The 16,769-nt window shown below is 43.8% G+C and overlaps 1 protein-coding gene across 3 annotated transcripts in view; it reads right to left on the bottom strand.

Annotated features, from left to right (window-relative positions):
- Positions 1-16,769, bottom strand: part of stxbp6 (syntaxin binding protein 6 (amisyn)) — a 41,414-nt gene that overhangs the window by 6,535 nt on the left and 18,110 nt on the right. For all 3 annotated transcript variants that reach the window (XM_052085428.1, XM_052085430.1, XM_052085429.1), the window contains 2 exons: positions 3,946-4,076; positions 3,700-3,865 (listed from right to left, as the gene is read on the bottom strand). In XM_052085428.1, coding sequence (XP_051941388.1) covers positions 3,700-3,865; positions 3,946-4,076 — 297 coding nt within the window. The remainder of the gene's footprint in view (positions 1-3,699; positions 3,866-3,945; positions 4,077-16,769) is intronic.

Below are 16,769 nucleotides of genomic sequence, written 5' to 3'. Positions count from 1 at the left end.
ATATTCAGCAAGGACAAGCGACATATCGTGGCTGCCGAGTGGAATCAGAGCAGCTCCAAAATCGCTACTTTTCGAGATATCAGCAACTAAACTCTGTCGTTCTCTGCAATCTGCCAGCGACTGTCCTGCTATTAGATGTGTCCTCTCCTGGCCTTTGGCTGATAATGATTCTGACTTTGGTCGCTCTTTTCCCTCCTCACGCTCTCCTTTCCCTCCATTCCCAAGCGCCGCATCTTCCATCAAGCATATCGTCAGCTACGCATGTGCTTTGAGAATAATTTCACTCATTACAGTCCCGACTCGGGTGAATTTGTCGAAGAAGGCTCCATCTCGGGCTGCTCTTTGGAATGGAATTCTCCTGTTTCGGTATTTGTCAGCGGCGCGCCGGCTTGACAGTGAGGGGTCCAGACAGTGAACATAACTCACAAATAACCTTTAGGGGTAAACTGGAAATACCTTCCAGATTGTAAAAAGACAGCCAAGGTCACTCACAGTTTTCCTCTGAGACACCGCAGCAAGGTTTATTAGTTTTCACTCTATTCCCGCAAATAGTGTCAAAGCGTGTTCATTTCCTCCATTGCGCCAGGAGGTGGCGCCTTGTCTAAAAAAACATTTGTTAGAATAATACAACGATCTTACAATGAATGCGATCCAGGAGTTCACCGCTCAACTTTTTTTTTTTCATAGATTTTTATATGCTACACCCACATGAAACAAATAGCGGTGTAGCTCCACAGACGATAAAAGCAAAGAACACCGCGTCGGCCGACCGCAATCTATCGGAACGCTAATTGCCCGATTTGTCTTCATCTGTGACTCGTTTATATGCAGAAAGCGTTCCGATAAAGTATATATAGTCTAAAATGGACCTTAAAAAAGAAGATCGTGACTACGACTAGCACTTGCACATAAAAAAATGTTCCCTCCTTCTCACATTTTGCACCTTGCATCATCAATGCTCCTCTATGAAGACCTAAAAACCCTGACACATCGAGATCAAAGATGCCCAGATCTACTCCTATGACAACCTGCGGCATCAATTCTATCTAACTTTTCAGGGCGGGGGGGCAGGTGGGGGGGGGGGGGGGCAATCACAGACGTCTCGGCCGATAAGAGTCTCCCACAGTTATGGTCCCACACCTGAGCAGCGTCATGATTTTTGTTTTGCACTGGTGTGAGACTTAAACTGGAGTGGACAGCAATGGCGGCATCCCGTGAGGCAACTTGGGTCTCATTTACACACAAGAAGAAACAAAAGAATTCTGTCGCGCCCTCCGAGCGAACTAACCTCAAGAAAGTCAGTGACTAGTCAATAAAGCTCAAGGTCACTTAAACCGGCGGTCCCCAAGCTTTTTCAGCCCCACGGACCGGTTTCAAGTCAGACAATATTTTCAGGGACCGGCCTTTAAGGCGCGGCGGATAAATACAAAAAAATAATATGAGATGACCTGCATGAAAACTGCGGTATTTTCGAAACATAATAATAAACACGAAACATAACACGAGGAACGTCCTATCTGGCCGCAACAGTCTCTGGTCGCTATGGTAACGTTTAAACGTGCCTTCAAAATAAGATCTAGCGCATAAATTCAAAGTGCATGAAAAATACGACTCACCATCGCTGCATATTATGCAAAGTGGGTATCTCCACCCCCCCCCCCCCCCCCCAATTTTGCGAGCTCCTGGGTTTCATTTTGCGGTAACTTATCACGTGACCGAGAAGCGCACCTTGACCTGCGTTAAGAGTGACATAGACAGACGGATGTAACAGAGAATTGGGTAATTTTTTAAAATAAAACATCTTTTAGATTCTGAAATCAATAAAACAGAAGTTTTGTTAGTTATTTCTTCTTTCTGTGCGTCCCGGTACCAAATGACCCGCGGACCAGTTCGGCTGGGGTTGGGACCGCTGACTTCAACAAAAGAATTGGAAATTGGAAATTCAAACACTCATTTTCTTACTTGAACAACTACCGCAGCCTAATTTAAAACAATTCTGCCTCTCTCTGCGTTTTTTTTTTGTTTTGTTTAACGATAACTGATGAAAACGTATTGAGCACAGAAATGACGGGAAATGTGATTCAGAACAGTCGTACTATAATTTGCAGGGTAAGACAAAAGTTAAGACTTTAATTCCAAAGAACGAGCTAGCAACTGAATTAGCATTGATGGTTCCACCTCAGGGAAACAGTGACTTAAAATAGTAAAGCCACTTGCACTTTTTCAATTCTTCGATCCATACCAGTCGACAACCGTCTCCGAAATGACACTTTTAGCAGTCAAGACTTACCAAAGCTACAGCATCCCTGTTCGGGGGGTAAAACTCACGAGTAGTCCTTTCGGGCAACAAAGAGAGTCTAGCGTACAACAAGCAACTGCGCTCTGCAGCGTTACCCCTTGCCAAGGAGAGAAGATTAAGTGACTCGGCATGTTTGCCTCTATGCGGGGTTGCACAAACGGAGCCAAGGTGCTTGCGGTTGATGGAAGTCAGGCGAGAGCCGAGCCAAGCCGAGCCGGCCGAGTGTGGGTGGCGGGGCCGGCCGGCCGGCGAGATGTGTTTGGATTAACAACTCCATGAATAATACAAAAGCGGAACAGTGTTCAAAGATGAGAGTTGAGGGTAAACAGATCAATATCGGATTCATCCGGGCAGGATGCTACTTCCTCTGCTTGCTTTATGAGCAAACCATTTACATTCTCGCGGCCAGGAAATGACAGAATTGGTGGTTGGGCTTCAGGTTGCTAGTGCTGCAACTACACATGAATTGATGAATGGAATATTAAAGGTTATTTCGAGGAGCGGAAATTAACTGGATTTTTTTTTTTTTTTAAACAAGTAATGAAATGACTAGGGGTTTATTACAGCTCGTTTGTTAATGTTTTGGAATGATTCACAATTAGAATTAGGGATGGGCATTGACTTAAAAAAATATATATGAAAATATCAACTTTTGAAGAACTGAACCAAATAATTTTTCCCATAGGAGCGTCATAATAAATTTGCGCGGGATTGGAGCTCAACTTCCTGTCGCAGATGCCATTTTGTTCATTTTTAGAATAAAAATCAACAGCACTTCTGGTGATCGCAGCCACAGTACTTCATTTTGCCTTTATCACGACCCGATTACAGCGGAGCCGCACATTTTTTTGCACGTCAACATTTGCAAAGGCTCCATAATTAACCCTTTCAGAGACAGCTTATTAAAGGTTAAATTGTCCGTTTAACACATTTGAAACATGTGTCACTGATATACATGTTCAAAATCGTGATTAAAAAAAAAAAAGTGATGTTGTCTGAAAAAAAGTGCCTTGCCACAATCTCGCAGCATCGATAGAAAATTGCAAACCTTTTTGAGCGAGTGTCAATTGCCTGCGGATTTTTGCTCTTCCCGACAGGCACTGAGCAGAATTCCAAGTGGATGTTGGCCACAGTTGAACAAATAGCCGCTTTTTGCCTTAAATTTGACTTCCGAAGAATAATTCATCAAAATTCCATAACCATCAATAAATCTGTGAATTTTTAAGCATATGCCGATCCCTAAAATAAGAACATTGGATTGTTAAGACGATCACATGTATTTTTATCCACTTCAGGCGCCGACCTAGTAATTCAAGTCAGGCAGCACAACACACGCAAAAAAATAAAATAAAAAGTTGCATAAAACAAGACTCCCCCCCCCTGCCACTCAAGGGTCTCACCTCCCAGCAGTTTGGACTGACAGTTGACAAACTCTGGTTTCCGCATCGGGATGTAGCGTTGGCAGGTGTGGTGAAGAATCTGGACAAAGGTGCACTTCTCTCCCGCAGAACCAGCGACCCACTGGTCAAAGGCGTTATCGAACGTCAGGTCAAACTCGGGGGAGTCCTTTGGTTGGAGTAACGGTGAGAGAATTTGTGGCGGTTTGAGAAGGCAAAAGTCAGAAATTTGAATTTGACGCGGCTTACTTTGTTGGAGTCAATGCCGTTGACCTGCCGTAGTTGGTCGATAGTCCACTGGGAGCGTTTGACAAAGGCGGACGATCCTTGAAACTGTTTCACTTTGGTGATGGAGACGTGGGCTGGCTTCTTATTTGTCACTGTAAAAAAAAAAATTAAAGTTTTGAAATTACATATGGAAAAGTAAATGTGCAGGGGACCACCGGAGTGCCAATATAAACCACAGGTGTCAAACTCAAGGCCCGGGGGCCAGATCCGGCCCACCAAATTATTTCATGTGGCCCGCGAAAGCAAGTCAAACATAGACTTCCATGATGCTTGCTAAAATCTGGACCAAAATTTCAGACTCTCCTATGTAATAAGTAAGAGAGGTACTGTAAGAAGAAGCACTGGTGTTGGTTTCTCTGTCCGTTCAACTCCTTGCCCTCAACTGGCCCCGAATCTGACAGGATTATGTAGACTTCCTCTGGACATCCATGTTTGTTTACGGATCACCCGGGCTCATAGCGTACTTCTCGGAGCCGACCTGTTCCTTTTATTGCTTTTATAACCCAGCGAGCAGACCTCCGCTTCCGCCATCCGGCGTGATCTATTGTGTCGCCTCGGATAAGAGAAAGTGTTCGGGTCACTTTCTTCCACTGTTGCGCCATAATACCGCTCTACGAAAGTCGCGACTATCGCCGGGTCACGTCATGTTTCGTTCCATCACGTAAGGCCTCTACGACTCTCGTTGGGTTCCCGCCGGTTCTGCTGGCCGTTTCTTTAGATATGATTTATACAAATATAGGCAGGGCCCCGTTGTTGCATCAGGTGATATATTCAGTGAGCGAGCTCCCCGGTGAGCGAGGGGATGTTTTGTGTGTCCATTTGGACAGCTGCAGCTAATGCGCAAGGTGTTGGCCTGCGGTCACAGGAAGGAACAAAGGCTGCCGGAAAGCCACGAGCATGACCAAATCGATGAGGTGAACGATGTCATCGCAAAAACAGAATTTCTAGGGGCCCTGAAAAAAAAAAAAATGACAGCTGGATCCAATGGAATGGCATAGCGTTGGATTGATGACATTCAAGTTACTCAAATTCACAACAGAATAATTTGTTACATGTGTGGTAGTGTACATTGAAGAGAAGCCAAAGCGCTGACTGAGAAATGTGTTCCCTGATAAACGGGAAATGTGAAACTAACAGGGAAACACGTCTTCCTGCAGCCCCCCAAAAAATTGTTTTTTGAGAGTTCATCAAAAATGATGCGAAAGCTGTACAAATATTGCTCGTTGCCTACAAGGAAAATAAGTATGATCATATTTTCCGAACAATTATTGAATCAAAAATGTATATTACAATACTCTCCTTGAAAACATTACATTCATCTTACGGGAAAAAGTATGAATATCGCGTCTGTAGTCGTTGCACGGCAGTTTTACAGTGTCGCTGCAACGTAGGGGGAAAATTAACTCCAACATGTTCTCATCTACATTCAAGGGTATCTGATCAGGTTGCGCAAATATTTCAACAAGGGGCGAGGTAAAAACATTCTTCGTCTTACTCCAGCTGTAGCTGTAAAACTTACATCCAAAACAAAAGGACTAAACAATGAATGCCCGCTACCTAAATATGCTGGTACACATTGGACCCCCCCCATCCCCCCCTCCCCGCCCATAAGTCACGCTAATCATAATTAACACAGACTTACGGCAACCTTTTTCGACCCAAGATCCACTTTTCAATCTCCCACGGGAGTCAACATTGCAAAGCGCCCGCACTGCCACGCCCGCCCCAGCCCATGCCTGCAATCGTATTTATTTCACTTTCAGCGTGGCCCAAAAAACATCTTCCTAAGATACTGGATCTGAGCGCAACTCTGACACTTTCCAAGTATGCGAAAAGAAACATTCAGTACGGCTAGTTACATATTCACTGACACCAGCTTTGTATTGTAAACACACACAGAGGGCCCGAGGATTAGAAACGCGGTTATGCAACAGTGAAAATATATTCGTCGCTGCATATTCCCCGGCAGCCTTGTTGCACTTGTTTGTTTTATTCCGCTAAATAGGAAGCGTCGCGATACTTGACACTTTGTTGGCAAACGACAGTCTGAAGGTCACGGAACAAACCCACATTGGCAGCGAGGTCTTAAAAAGTGCCAGATAACTTTGAGGCTCTCAAATTAGTTTCACGTTCAGTTGACTTTCACTTTTTGTCCCCGAAGTCTACAACATTAAACAACTATTTAAAGTTACGAGTTGCCGACTTGACCGAAACAATCAATCAACCAGTGGAGGATACACGCTCGAGGCTGACAACAAATGTTCTTCATCTTCGTGACAAATTGATTTCCCGGTTGAGGTTGAGCTCAGGTTGTATGCGGACACAATTTTAAATTGGAGAATGACACACTTCCCTCAAAAGGGAAGCTTGCATTGTTGAAAGCAAAAAAAAAAGGTCTAAATCGAGTGCCAATGACTTAAGAGCCTTGCTAACACCATTGTTCCCATGCTTGCTGGCTGTCAGCGAAAGGCCATACCGTGGTTTCTTTCCCATGCGCTTATGACGACACGCAGACACTTCCACCGGGTGGATTAGTTTCATGTTATGTTTGGCATTGATTGTCGCAGCCCAAAGGCAAAAATTTGACTTAGGACAAACGTTCAACTTCCCAGTGCGGAAAGATTATCAGACTTGTGTTGGGGTTGGGGCAAACCGAGGGAAGCGGTGCCACGTGAGCGTGTTATCATATCGGAATGGCCAAAGCCCAGCTCGTGAAGCAAAGACGATCCGACGCAGGAAACAGATGGCGAACGACGAAACGCGCGACAATGACACCATTAAGGCCGACAGGACAACGGAAAGGCGCATTAATACTTTCCTTTGCCAAATAGGCTGAAAAGCCATCGCACTTCTTTTCATCCTTTGTGCTCAAGCTACAGAGAGCACTCAAAGAAAGCTAGCCGGGCCTACAGGAACAAAGAACAGTTCAAAAGAATGATTTTTAGTGCAACATTTAACCACTTGGGCGGCCCGGTAGTCAAGTGGTTAGCACGTCGGCTTCACAGTGCAGAGGTACCGGGTTCGATTCCAGCTCCGGCCTCCCTGTGTGGAGTTTGCATGTTCTCCCCGGGCCTGCGTGGGTTTTCTCCGGGTGCTCCGGTTTCCTCCCACATTCCAAAAACATGCATGGCAGGCTGATTGGACATTCTAAATTGTCCCTAGGTGTGAGTGTGAGTGCGAATGGTTGTTCGTCTCTGTGTGCCCTGCGATTGGCTGGCAACCGATTCAGGGTGTCCCCCGCCTACTGCCCGAAGACGGCTGGGATAGGCTCCAGCACCCCCCGCGACCCTAGTGAGGATCAAGCGGTTCGGAAAATGGATGGATGGATGGATTTAACCACTTGGTGCACGTAAACTGCCGCTACCGTTAGGGCAACTAGATTATTATTATTTTTTTTTAAATGCCAGACAAGCCCGAAGATATTTTAATACGCAACTGGTCAGGAGCTGCCAATGGCTGCTATTTCTTTCATGTACATGGCACGATAGGATTCTGTAATGTTGCAATTTTGTGAGATCGCTGTGTAAAAGGGACAAACGACTCTAATTTCAACATCAAGTCGATGGTTTGCCGAGCAAATGCGGGTTTCTTTTGTGTACAGCGCACTTGGGAAACATTAAATTGAATTGTTCTTGTTCGGTCATTAGCCAGAGGTAGCGCCAACGTGTGACAAATTGCTGGCCCGAGTTCATGCATTATGAAAAATAAAGCAAAGAAGGTGCAGGAGTCATTTGAGTGTCTCAGAATTTACAGGTCAACATCATCCACTCTGCCGCGGCCGCTTTTCAGAGAGGGTGCCAAGGCGATTCATCGTCAGCGGTGGCGAGACCAGCATCAAAGGCGCCGAACAAAAGGCCTCTTGAGAGCTTTCACAAGGTTTGAATACTGCGACTGCTGCATTCCAAGTCTGCTTCCAGACAGAATGGTGCCCGTGCAGTGACAAGACGCAAGCAGTCAATCGTGCTGCGTGTACCTCGGTGAACAATTAGCCCTTCAGGAGATGAATGGGGCGGGGGGGGGCTAAATAGTCCGTGGAGACACGAAAATAAACGTCAAAGCTGCTGTATTCAGTCGCTTGTCTGAAAAAGTGTGGTTGCGCCACGTCAACGAGGGTAAATTAACTTTGCCGCTTTTAACATTTAAAAATGATCCCAGGTGACTCAAATTTGTGACATGGCGAATGTGAGAAATAAAAACACAAAGTATGGTGGTAGCCAAGGTTATTTTCTTGCCGCGTGATGATGTTTCATCAAATTTTGCTTGACAAACTTAATTTGTTCCGGAATTCTGTTCGTGAACGTTAAGTTTCAGCAATTTTACGTTTTACACACACACAATCTATTCCAACCACAGAACCTCACCATATTTACTTTGTTTTTATTGGTTAATTCACCGATTTACTTATTTCACCCCTCTGCCCACCCTCCTAATTATTGAAAAAACTCACCTATTTGCTGTTTTTTGTGTTCTTATGAAAAGAAACAACCAAAGTCATTGTGTTCAAGCTTGCATCCCTGCACCTGGAAACATTATATTCAAGTCATTTGCAAGTCAGATACGTGCACATGATTGCCCCCACCTTGCCCCCCCTCGGGCCACTTCATTAAGCTGCTATTCAGTCCGCGTCAAGTCCACATACACAATGCATTCCTCTGGAGATCAAGCTCTGGGATACGGGCAAATGTTTAATCACGCCAGGGCTCTGACTTTAGCATTCTTTCTCTCCATGATGTTTGTAATGAGATGAATGGGCTTCTCTAGCAGCATTCCATTTCGTTTGTACAAAACGGCACGGATCGTCATCTTTTGTCTTAGGTTCCATTGAATATTTGACTGTGTACTTCGAGCTCTGACCGCTTTCACGTATTTTGATCCATGTATAACCCCAAAAGTGGGAAAAAAAGTCAATTTGACCCGTGACAGTACAGGAGCCTTCCGGAAAAAAAAATACTGTAGTTTGTTAATTCAAGGACATTTACCAAGCAGACATAGTTGCCTTATTTGGAAAATATGCCTATTTGGCACAGTACTACACGCCAAAACTCTGGAGAGTGTTTCATGCGAGAAGACGTCATGATAAACGGTCCGGTTGTCATCGCACGGAATAAACAGGGATGTTTCAAAACAAGGTACAGTACATTCCTGGACACTTAATGCTTTCAGGATGATCTAAACTGAATTCCAGGAAGCAAAAAAAAATATTTAAACATGGATGACATACAACAAGGCAGATTTTTTTTAATGGTGACTGGTTTTGAGAATGTATATAAAAATGAGACAAGTTACTTGGTAAAGATCATTTACATCAAAAACGTACATTAAATGATTGCAGTACTTTATGTGATGGATTTCAGTTGTTACTCACTGTGATGGGAATGCTCCCTTCTAAGCCCCTTGGAAGTGAAAACATGTGATGTATCAAAACATTACATTTCAGCCCGTCTCCAGACCTAATTTCCTTTGCCCAGCTGTTCTCCTTAGACAAGGTCTAGTGGAGGTTGTCTCGGTGGCTAATACCCGAATCAGGATTGCACAACCGCTCTCCAAAAAAGATCCAAGAATGGCATTATGCTTGAGGACATACACACAATTGAAATACGGCAGCGTTTTGAAAAATAACTTTTGGACCCCACGAAAGACGAGCTTACCGCACCTTGCGAGTCAGCAGCTAGCGCAAATTGCTAATGAAAGATTCTACGCCTTCATTTGGCACAAACCGATGGACTCAAACACAGACGGGCGAGCCTTCACAAGAGCCCCAAATCAAATTCGTTGATTTGCAAGTTGGCAGCTTGCCAGGGAGCAGTTAGCCATCAGAGCCCAGTGGAGAACGCGAATGTCGCAGTCTGCATTTTGAGTCAGCATTCCTTTTAGTCAATCACCACCGAAAGTTACACTCAAATGTTTGACACCAAACAGATATTAAAATACATTTTTTAAAAATGTTCATAAAACATCGGGCAGCCAACAGGTATCCAGTTAGCCGCTAGCGCAGAAAGCCAACATCTTCGTCTTTGCTCGGTGCTCCTCCTCGTCATTAATCACAAACGGATAGACTCAAATGTAAAACATCAGACACAGAATATTCAAATCATAGTCGGTTCATAAAAAGTAAGAGCTCGGCACTCAGTAACTAGCTTCTCACTCAGTCGCTAACCAACCAGCAAGAAGCTACGGTATTCTATACAATATCTATAATATTCGGTAATACAATATTCGGTGTTCCTTCTTGTCTAGCAGCACAACAAGCTGACTTCAACTGCGGGACACGTGTAATAATATTAAAACCAAAACATTTTGTCCAAAAAGTTGGCAGTTAGCCACTCAGCAGCTATCATGGGAAGCTAATGTGGCAGTCCACCGCTTCACTCGGTGTTGATGCTTGTCAAATATCACAAACAGATGGACTCAAATGCAGGACATCAGGCACAGAACCATATTTAAACCAAAACGAATATGTTCACAAAGCTGACAGCTGGCTCAAGAAAACTGCAAGTGAATGTTTTGTTTGTTCACGAAAAGCTAGTCAATAAATGGCTCCTGGCTGAGCCCCACCAAATAAACTGGAATGGAAAAGGAAAAATAAATAAATAAAGATAAGGAAAGTTTGGAACATACCCGCAACAGCGCTAAGCATGACAAACATTGGATTTTTGACAGATAGTAAAGGGGGAAGAAAAAAAAAATCAAAAGTACACAAATTTTACCTCTGAGGAAGCACTGTTGACGCAAGCTAATATTTAATGGCGCACAGCTGCAAAGCAGCTGACTGATCTTAAATCATCCATTCTTTGACAGCCTGCGCATCCCCAACCATTCGTTTTTTATCAAATTTCAAAGAACTGCGTGAATAAGTTTTGGACGCTGGATTTTTTTAGGCCTGTGATTGATGCGCTAACATCACTGAATTGGAAAACAACATTCATCAATAGTTTTGTTGACTGACAAGCCCACTCCTCAGGTAGAATCTTCCGTCAAGGTTGATATTTAATAAAAACATGCCCTTGTGTATAATGGAACCGTTACACGTGCTCCAAAGGGGAAATGAGATATAGGATTACACTTTTTTTTTTTAATCAAAAGGTTTATTTCCTATGTGGATTAATCAAGGGACATGACTGAGCTGAGATCGAGATGACCATGATTGAGTTTAAAAACAAACTAAAATAAGGCTGCTCATATTTCTTCTTTTGAAACTATTTTTGTCAGAAAGTAAAGTAAGGAAATGGTCCATTAACCGACTAACAAACAAGTCCAATTATTTATGTCCCTAATCATTTCCATTTTTTGCCACCGTTCCAATCCCAAAAAAAGAAAAAGAACTATTTTAGATTTATTACTTTGTGTTTATGGGAAATTTCATGATAATGAAGACAACTGGTCATACCACTGCACGGTGAAAATAGTTCACCAGATGAAACTCAAATTTTACTACCACGTTCGGTTAGGTTAGTGACGGGTTGTATAAACTAGTCGTTACTTTACTCCACGATGTTTAGAGTGTGTCATTGACTAGTCACCAATCGCGTTTTTAACAATAACATGGGCGCCTGAATGTAATTAGTCTCTTACCTTTATTGATTGAATGGTCTTCTATTTCTTAATGCATAACTTTGATATGTGACTGGGGGTTGGGGGTGGGGGGGGGGTGTTGTCTATGATTATTTCCCAAAATCTTGAATTTTGCAGTGGACCCAGAAAAACGTTTCCCTGTTTGGACAAATTGTGCAAACTCATTCCGCCTGAGTTTTCTGGCTGCGAAAATCATCACAACTTCTCTAAAGTCGTGCAACTCTTCGGCAAAGGCAAGTTCCGACTTTTGTACATGTTCAGGTCGGAACAAACTCCTGCGTGAACCAAGCAACCCCTCTATAGATTGCGTACCCCAGCGAACCCGGTTTCATAGGTGACATGACAAACGGTTGGGTGGGATTTTTGGCTGTAAAGCTACGATTTGAAATGGACACTTTTTAAAAAAAGGTTTGACAGGATGTGGCCTGGCACCATGGCATTTATCTAGCCTCAGTAGGCGATGTCATTGAACAGCCTGGGGACAGCACACTGCTGAGCCACCGCTGCCATGTTGCGCTGACTTCCTGCGTCAAACGATGGGTGGGATCTGCTCTGGTATTTCACACTAAGGGTATGGCTGAGCCACCCTCCCCACCCCTGTTCAAAAGAAACAAGGCTATCTCATATCTCTAACTCAGAACACATACTAACTTCCATAAAGGTTTTGCTAGATATGTTGTGTAATTTATGCCAGGGGGGCGGATGATAATCAGGCCTGTTCTGTTTGTACTCTCGGGGGTGTGTGATGAAGGTAATGATTGAGGTTATCTCATTTTCTTTTTTTTTGTGTCCAACTTGTTCTTCCTGCAAAGGAAGAATGATATCATAGATTAATATCACTCACACAATTCCCAGCTGCTTTCCTGCTGCACGGAGAGACCAGATGGGGGGAAAAAGCACGAACACGGCGAACAAATGAAACTTCCTTTACTGTATGTGTGAACGTGTGTCGCTGTGTGTGTGTGTGTGTGGGGGACCCATCTTGGCAGAGGAGGCAATTTGTGCCCTCTAATGACACCGTTTTGATGAATGTGCACAGGGAAGGGTGACATGCCCACCGGGGGAGCACTTTTCCGGTCTGCTTTCACTCTTTGAATTCGTACAGTGATTATCCTAACTTCTTTTGATTCCTTAGCCACTGGCGCTAACTCAACATTAGACATGTTCCAGGACACTTTAAATTTTGTCGGGGGGGAGATGAGCCACCTGCATGGACTGCTCTGTGGGGGTAAATCATCGTTTAGCCATGTTTCGGTTATTATCTTGATGTTTCTTTATGCCATCAAATCATTTGTCAAGTCACTTCACACATTGTTGTGAGTGACTGCTATTACTCCGGATTAGTAAAAAATAAATACCATATTTCTCAAGTTCCCTGCTGCCCCCCCCCTACCCCCCACTCCCCAACACATCTGCACAAAATATAGTTTACCTGAAATTAATCCGAACCATCTGATGAACTGTGTTGCATGTGTATAGTTTGTTTGGCTGGAAAACTCCGTCTTCGTGTTCATTCCCACGAACCTGACGTGATCAATGTTAAATAAGGAAAACTGTTGTGGAAAAGACTAAAACGTGGCCTCTAAAGCATGGGAGCGAGATCAGATGCAATACGTACATCTGATTTTTTCCCCACCCTTTTGAAAAGTAGCCAACATTCATTTGGTAATTTAATTAACGAGTTTTGTCACTTTGGGTCCAATAGCACATATTCCCCGCCCCCCCTCCCCCAAAAAAAATCTTTCAAAGCGCTTTGGCTGAAACTCGCTGTGGCAACACATTGCAAAAGGTTGTCGGGTGATGGCGAGGGAGCATATGGTGCTTTGGACGGCTTCGGCTTGGAACGCGGCAGGCGGCTACTTTAGTCACCGTCAGTGTTTTCCACAAAGAGGACGACTCCAGCTGCTCTCCCGGATGACCTTCATTACCAGAATTAATATGCGTGCCACTCACATGCTTAATATGCTACGCTGGGATGAAAGCATGGGAAGAATGGAGATGAAAAAATACATTTTGGTTTTCATTCATGAAATCATGACGGTAGTTTCTGATTGTCACTGACTCACAAACTGACTTTCAAGACCGGTCAAAAAATAAATAAATGTGGATTCAAAAAAAAAATAAAAATAATAAGAATAATAAGATCAACATATTGCTCAACAGCTAATGGGCCCCACTTTTGCTGTGTATAAGCTACACCAAATCGATCATGCGGCTGAGGCCAAGCCAGGTTAACAAAGAGGCCATTAGCCGCCACTTTGCTCTGCTTCTACAAACACTGTCATTCATCTACATGCCTGAGCCGTCCGGTCCCAGGACGTAGGCAGCAGCGGGAACAAAACCTAGGCCTAATTGCTCGGTTTTGTTTAGGATTTCGATCAATGAGCTTGTATGATGGGAACCGACAGACAAGTTGACGTGAATGTGTCATTGTCCAACTGACGGTTACAGTGCAGTTATAATTGGACAAAGAGCAGATCAGAGTTTAAAAAAAATAATAATGAAACCAAAGAAACCCAAAGAGGCGTGCCAATGTTTGATGAAGAAATCCATTTTTTTGTGTTTATAATATTCATTCATTCATTCATCTTCCTAACCGCTTGATCCTCACTAGGGTCGCGGGGGGTGCTGGAGCCCATCCCAGCTGTCTCCGGGCAGTAGGCGGGGGACACCCTGAATCGGTTGCCAGCCAATCGCAGGGCACACAGAGACGAACAACCATTCGCACTCACACTCACATCTAGGGACAATTTAGAGTGTTCAATCAGCCTGCCATGCATATTTTTGGAATGTGGGAGGAAACCGGAGCACCCGGAGAAAACCCACGCAGGCCCGGGGAGAACATGCAAACTCCACACAGGGAGGCCGGAGCTGGAATCGAACCCGGTACCTCTGCACTGTGAAGCCCACGTGCTAACCACTGGACTACCGGGCCGCCCGTGTTTATAATAACAATTTTTTAAAAAACACACTCCTATACACTTTTGGTTGATGTAAAATGATGCGACTGTAATACATATTGACAAAGACATCATCAGAAGCAACAATCAACGATGGCTCATCAAAATGATTGCGCAGGCATAATGTCATCAAGGCATTGTTGATATAGAGCGATGATGCCGAGCGTGCTTTCGGCGGCCGATAACCTTGTCACTGTATTTTTATGACAGTTTTTAACAGCTAACTTGGACTCACAAGGCAAACGCCGACGGCCTTTACTTTAGATGAATGAAGTAAAAATGTGGATAAAAACGTATGAAAGGCTTTCATGCATCAAGAGCTTTGCACACAAGTCGGTAACCGCCCTTGACAGGAAGAGACGAGAGATACGCTGAAACATAAAAGGAACAGTATACTGAACATGTAAAAATGATGGATGGAAAGCTGTATCGCAGCGATTTGTGGTCGGCATTGTAAAATGTCACCGGAAACATTTTTTTTCTTTTATTGTGCAAGAAAAAAAAAATGTAAATGCGCCCTTTCAGCGAGTTTATGTGAAGTTCTTTTTCGACAGTGGAACAGGTCAGAACATGTCAGTGTCAACTCTATCTAACACAGTAGTCAAGTCAAAATTACAGGACGTATTCTAACACCCTTGTGTGCCGGGCCTGTCCACGGTTTGTATCAGAAAGAGACAATATACTTTTTAGCCTGATGCCATTGCCCCTGCTCAAAGGGCAAAGCACTCCCAAGTCTGACCTGCTTATCCAAGTCGATGTCCATTTCCGATAACCCGATGGGAATCGGCCTCTGCCTGAACCGCTGTTGCTCGATTTGTCGCCGACCAAGAAAGGCAAGCATAGTGCACGGAGCTACTAATCTCACAACAGGCTGGTTTTATCTGATAAATGCAAAGCAAGAGTGATGAGGCGCGAGGGTACGTATGTATGCGTGTCGGCCCACGGGGTCCAATTACTCAAGTGCAGTGGATTCGGGCTGTTCGTTTGCATTATAGAAGCATCTCATCGTCGGGTCTCAACAATAGGCGCACAAACATTTTCCCTCCATTCAAATATTCTCGAGTGCCATTCATAGGGTTGGTCAATTAATCGAAACAGTGACTTTGATTTTCGCTCGTCATGATCGTAAAAGATTTAGAATCGAAGAAAAACGATCAATGGTGCATTTGCAAGTTTCTGGGAATGCATCATGCTGCTTGTACGGCAAGCATGCGACGTGCATGTGATTCTGCCCTGCAAGAGTGTTCTGGAAGCTGTTCGATGAAATCCCAGTTAAACTTTTTGGGAGAATTAAAGATGCACATTAATATATATATATATTTTTTTTTTTTGTTTGTTTATTACCTTATTATGTCTTATCTGAACTTGCCCATTTAAGGGCATCTCAGTCGGTTGCTGCCAGGTAGTCAGAGTTTTTTGTTTCGTTTTGTTTTTTGTCATCCCACCGTCCTTTTAAAGAATTTTTTTTAAAAAATGCTCATCTTGTTTGTTCCATTTGAAGCACAATGGACTATTATTATACTCTCCAGTAAGGACTTTAAGAGGTTAGGACTCATGAGATGTCTGCTTCCTGTGATATTATCCACTCCTATTCCTCCCCACCGCGCCCTCGGCCCAGTCCCAGTGGCGGAGCAGGTATTGTGCTCTAATATGTCAGATAAATCTTTTAAGACAAAGAGAAGCATCCGGGGAGTCGAAGGGAGCAGATTTACGGGCTGCACCTGTAGATGAACACGATGGGGTATGCTGCCAAAGTCATATCTGTCATGTCCTTCCATAAACTTAATGTGCTTTATTCAAAAGGAATATGATCAAGGGGCTTTTTGGCTGCAGCCGCAGACTGTTGGCTTTCCATTGTAATGGGAACTTTTATGGGAATGTTTTTGAAGGTCAACAGAGTGTTTGCATTTCGTTGGGCTCATCACTCCATTCACTTTCCACCAGCCTCATATTAACAGTATTTTAAGATTGCCGTTAGTACATTTGAAGTCAAAACATTGCCTTCTGAAAGTTCAGTTTCCAAGATCAAACCACTCACGATCAACAGAATTCAGAGCCACAATACCTCAAACTGCTACCGCAATTATCCTTAAAGTGTAGAGTATTACAGTCGGTCTTGAGCTCGCCAAAAACCTGAAGCATAACAAATGGGAAAAAAAAAGGATTGACCTAAGCTACACAAGAATTTTCGGTCAAGTCAGATATGTTCTTTGATAACACGCAAAAAAAGCTCGTGAAAGGGGAGCAGCTTAA

The sequence above is a fragment of the Hippocampus zosterae genome, chromosome 14, assembly GCF_025434085.1.
Source record: "Hippocampus zosterae strain Florida chromosome 14, ASM2543408v3, whole genome shotgun sequence".
Classification (NCBI taxonomy): domain Eukaryota; kingdom Metazoa; phylum Chordata; class Actinopteri; order Syngnathiformes; family Syngnathidae; genus Hippocampus; species Hippocampus zosterae.
The sequence above is the reverse complement of the archived record's forward strand: the minus strand, read 5'-3'. Positions and strand labels throughout refer to the sequence as shown.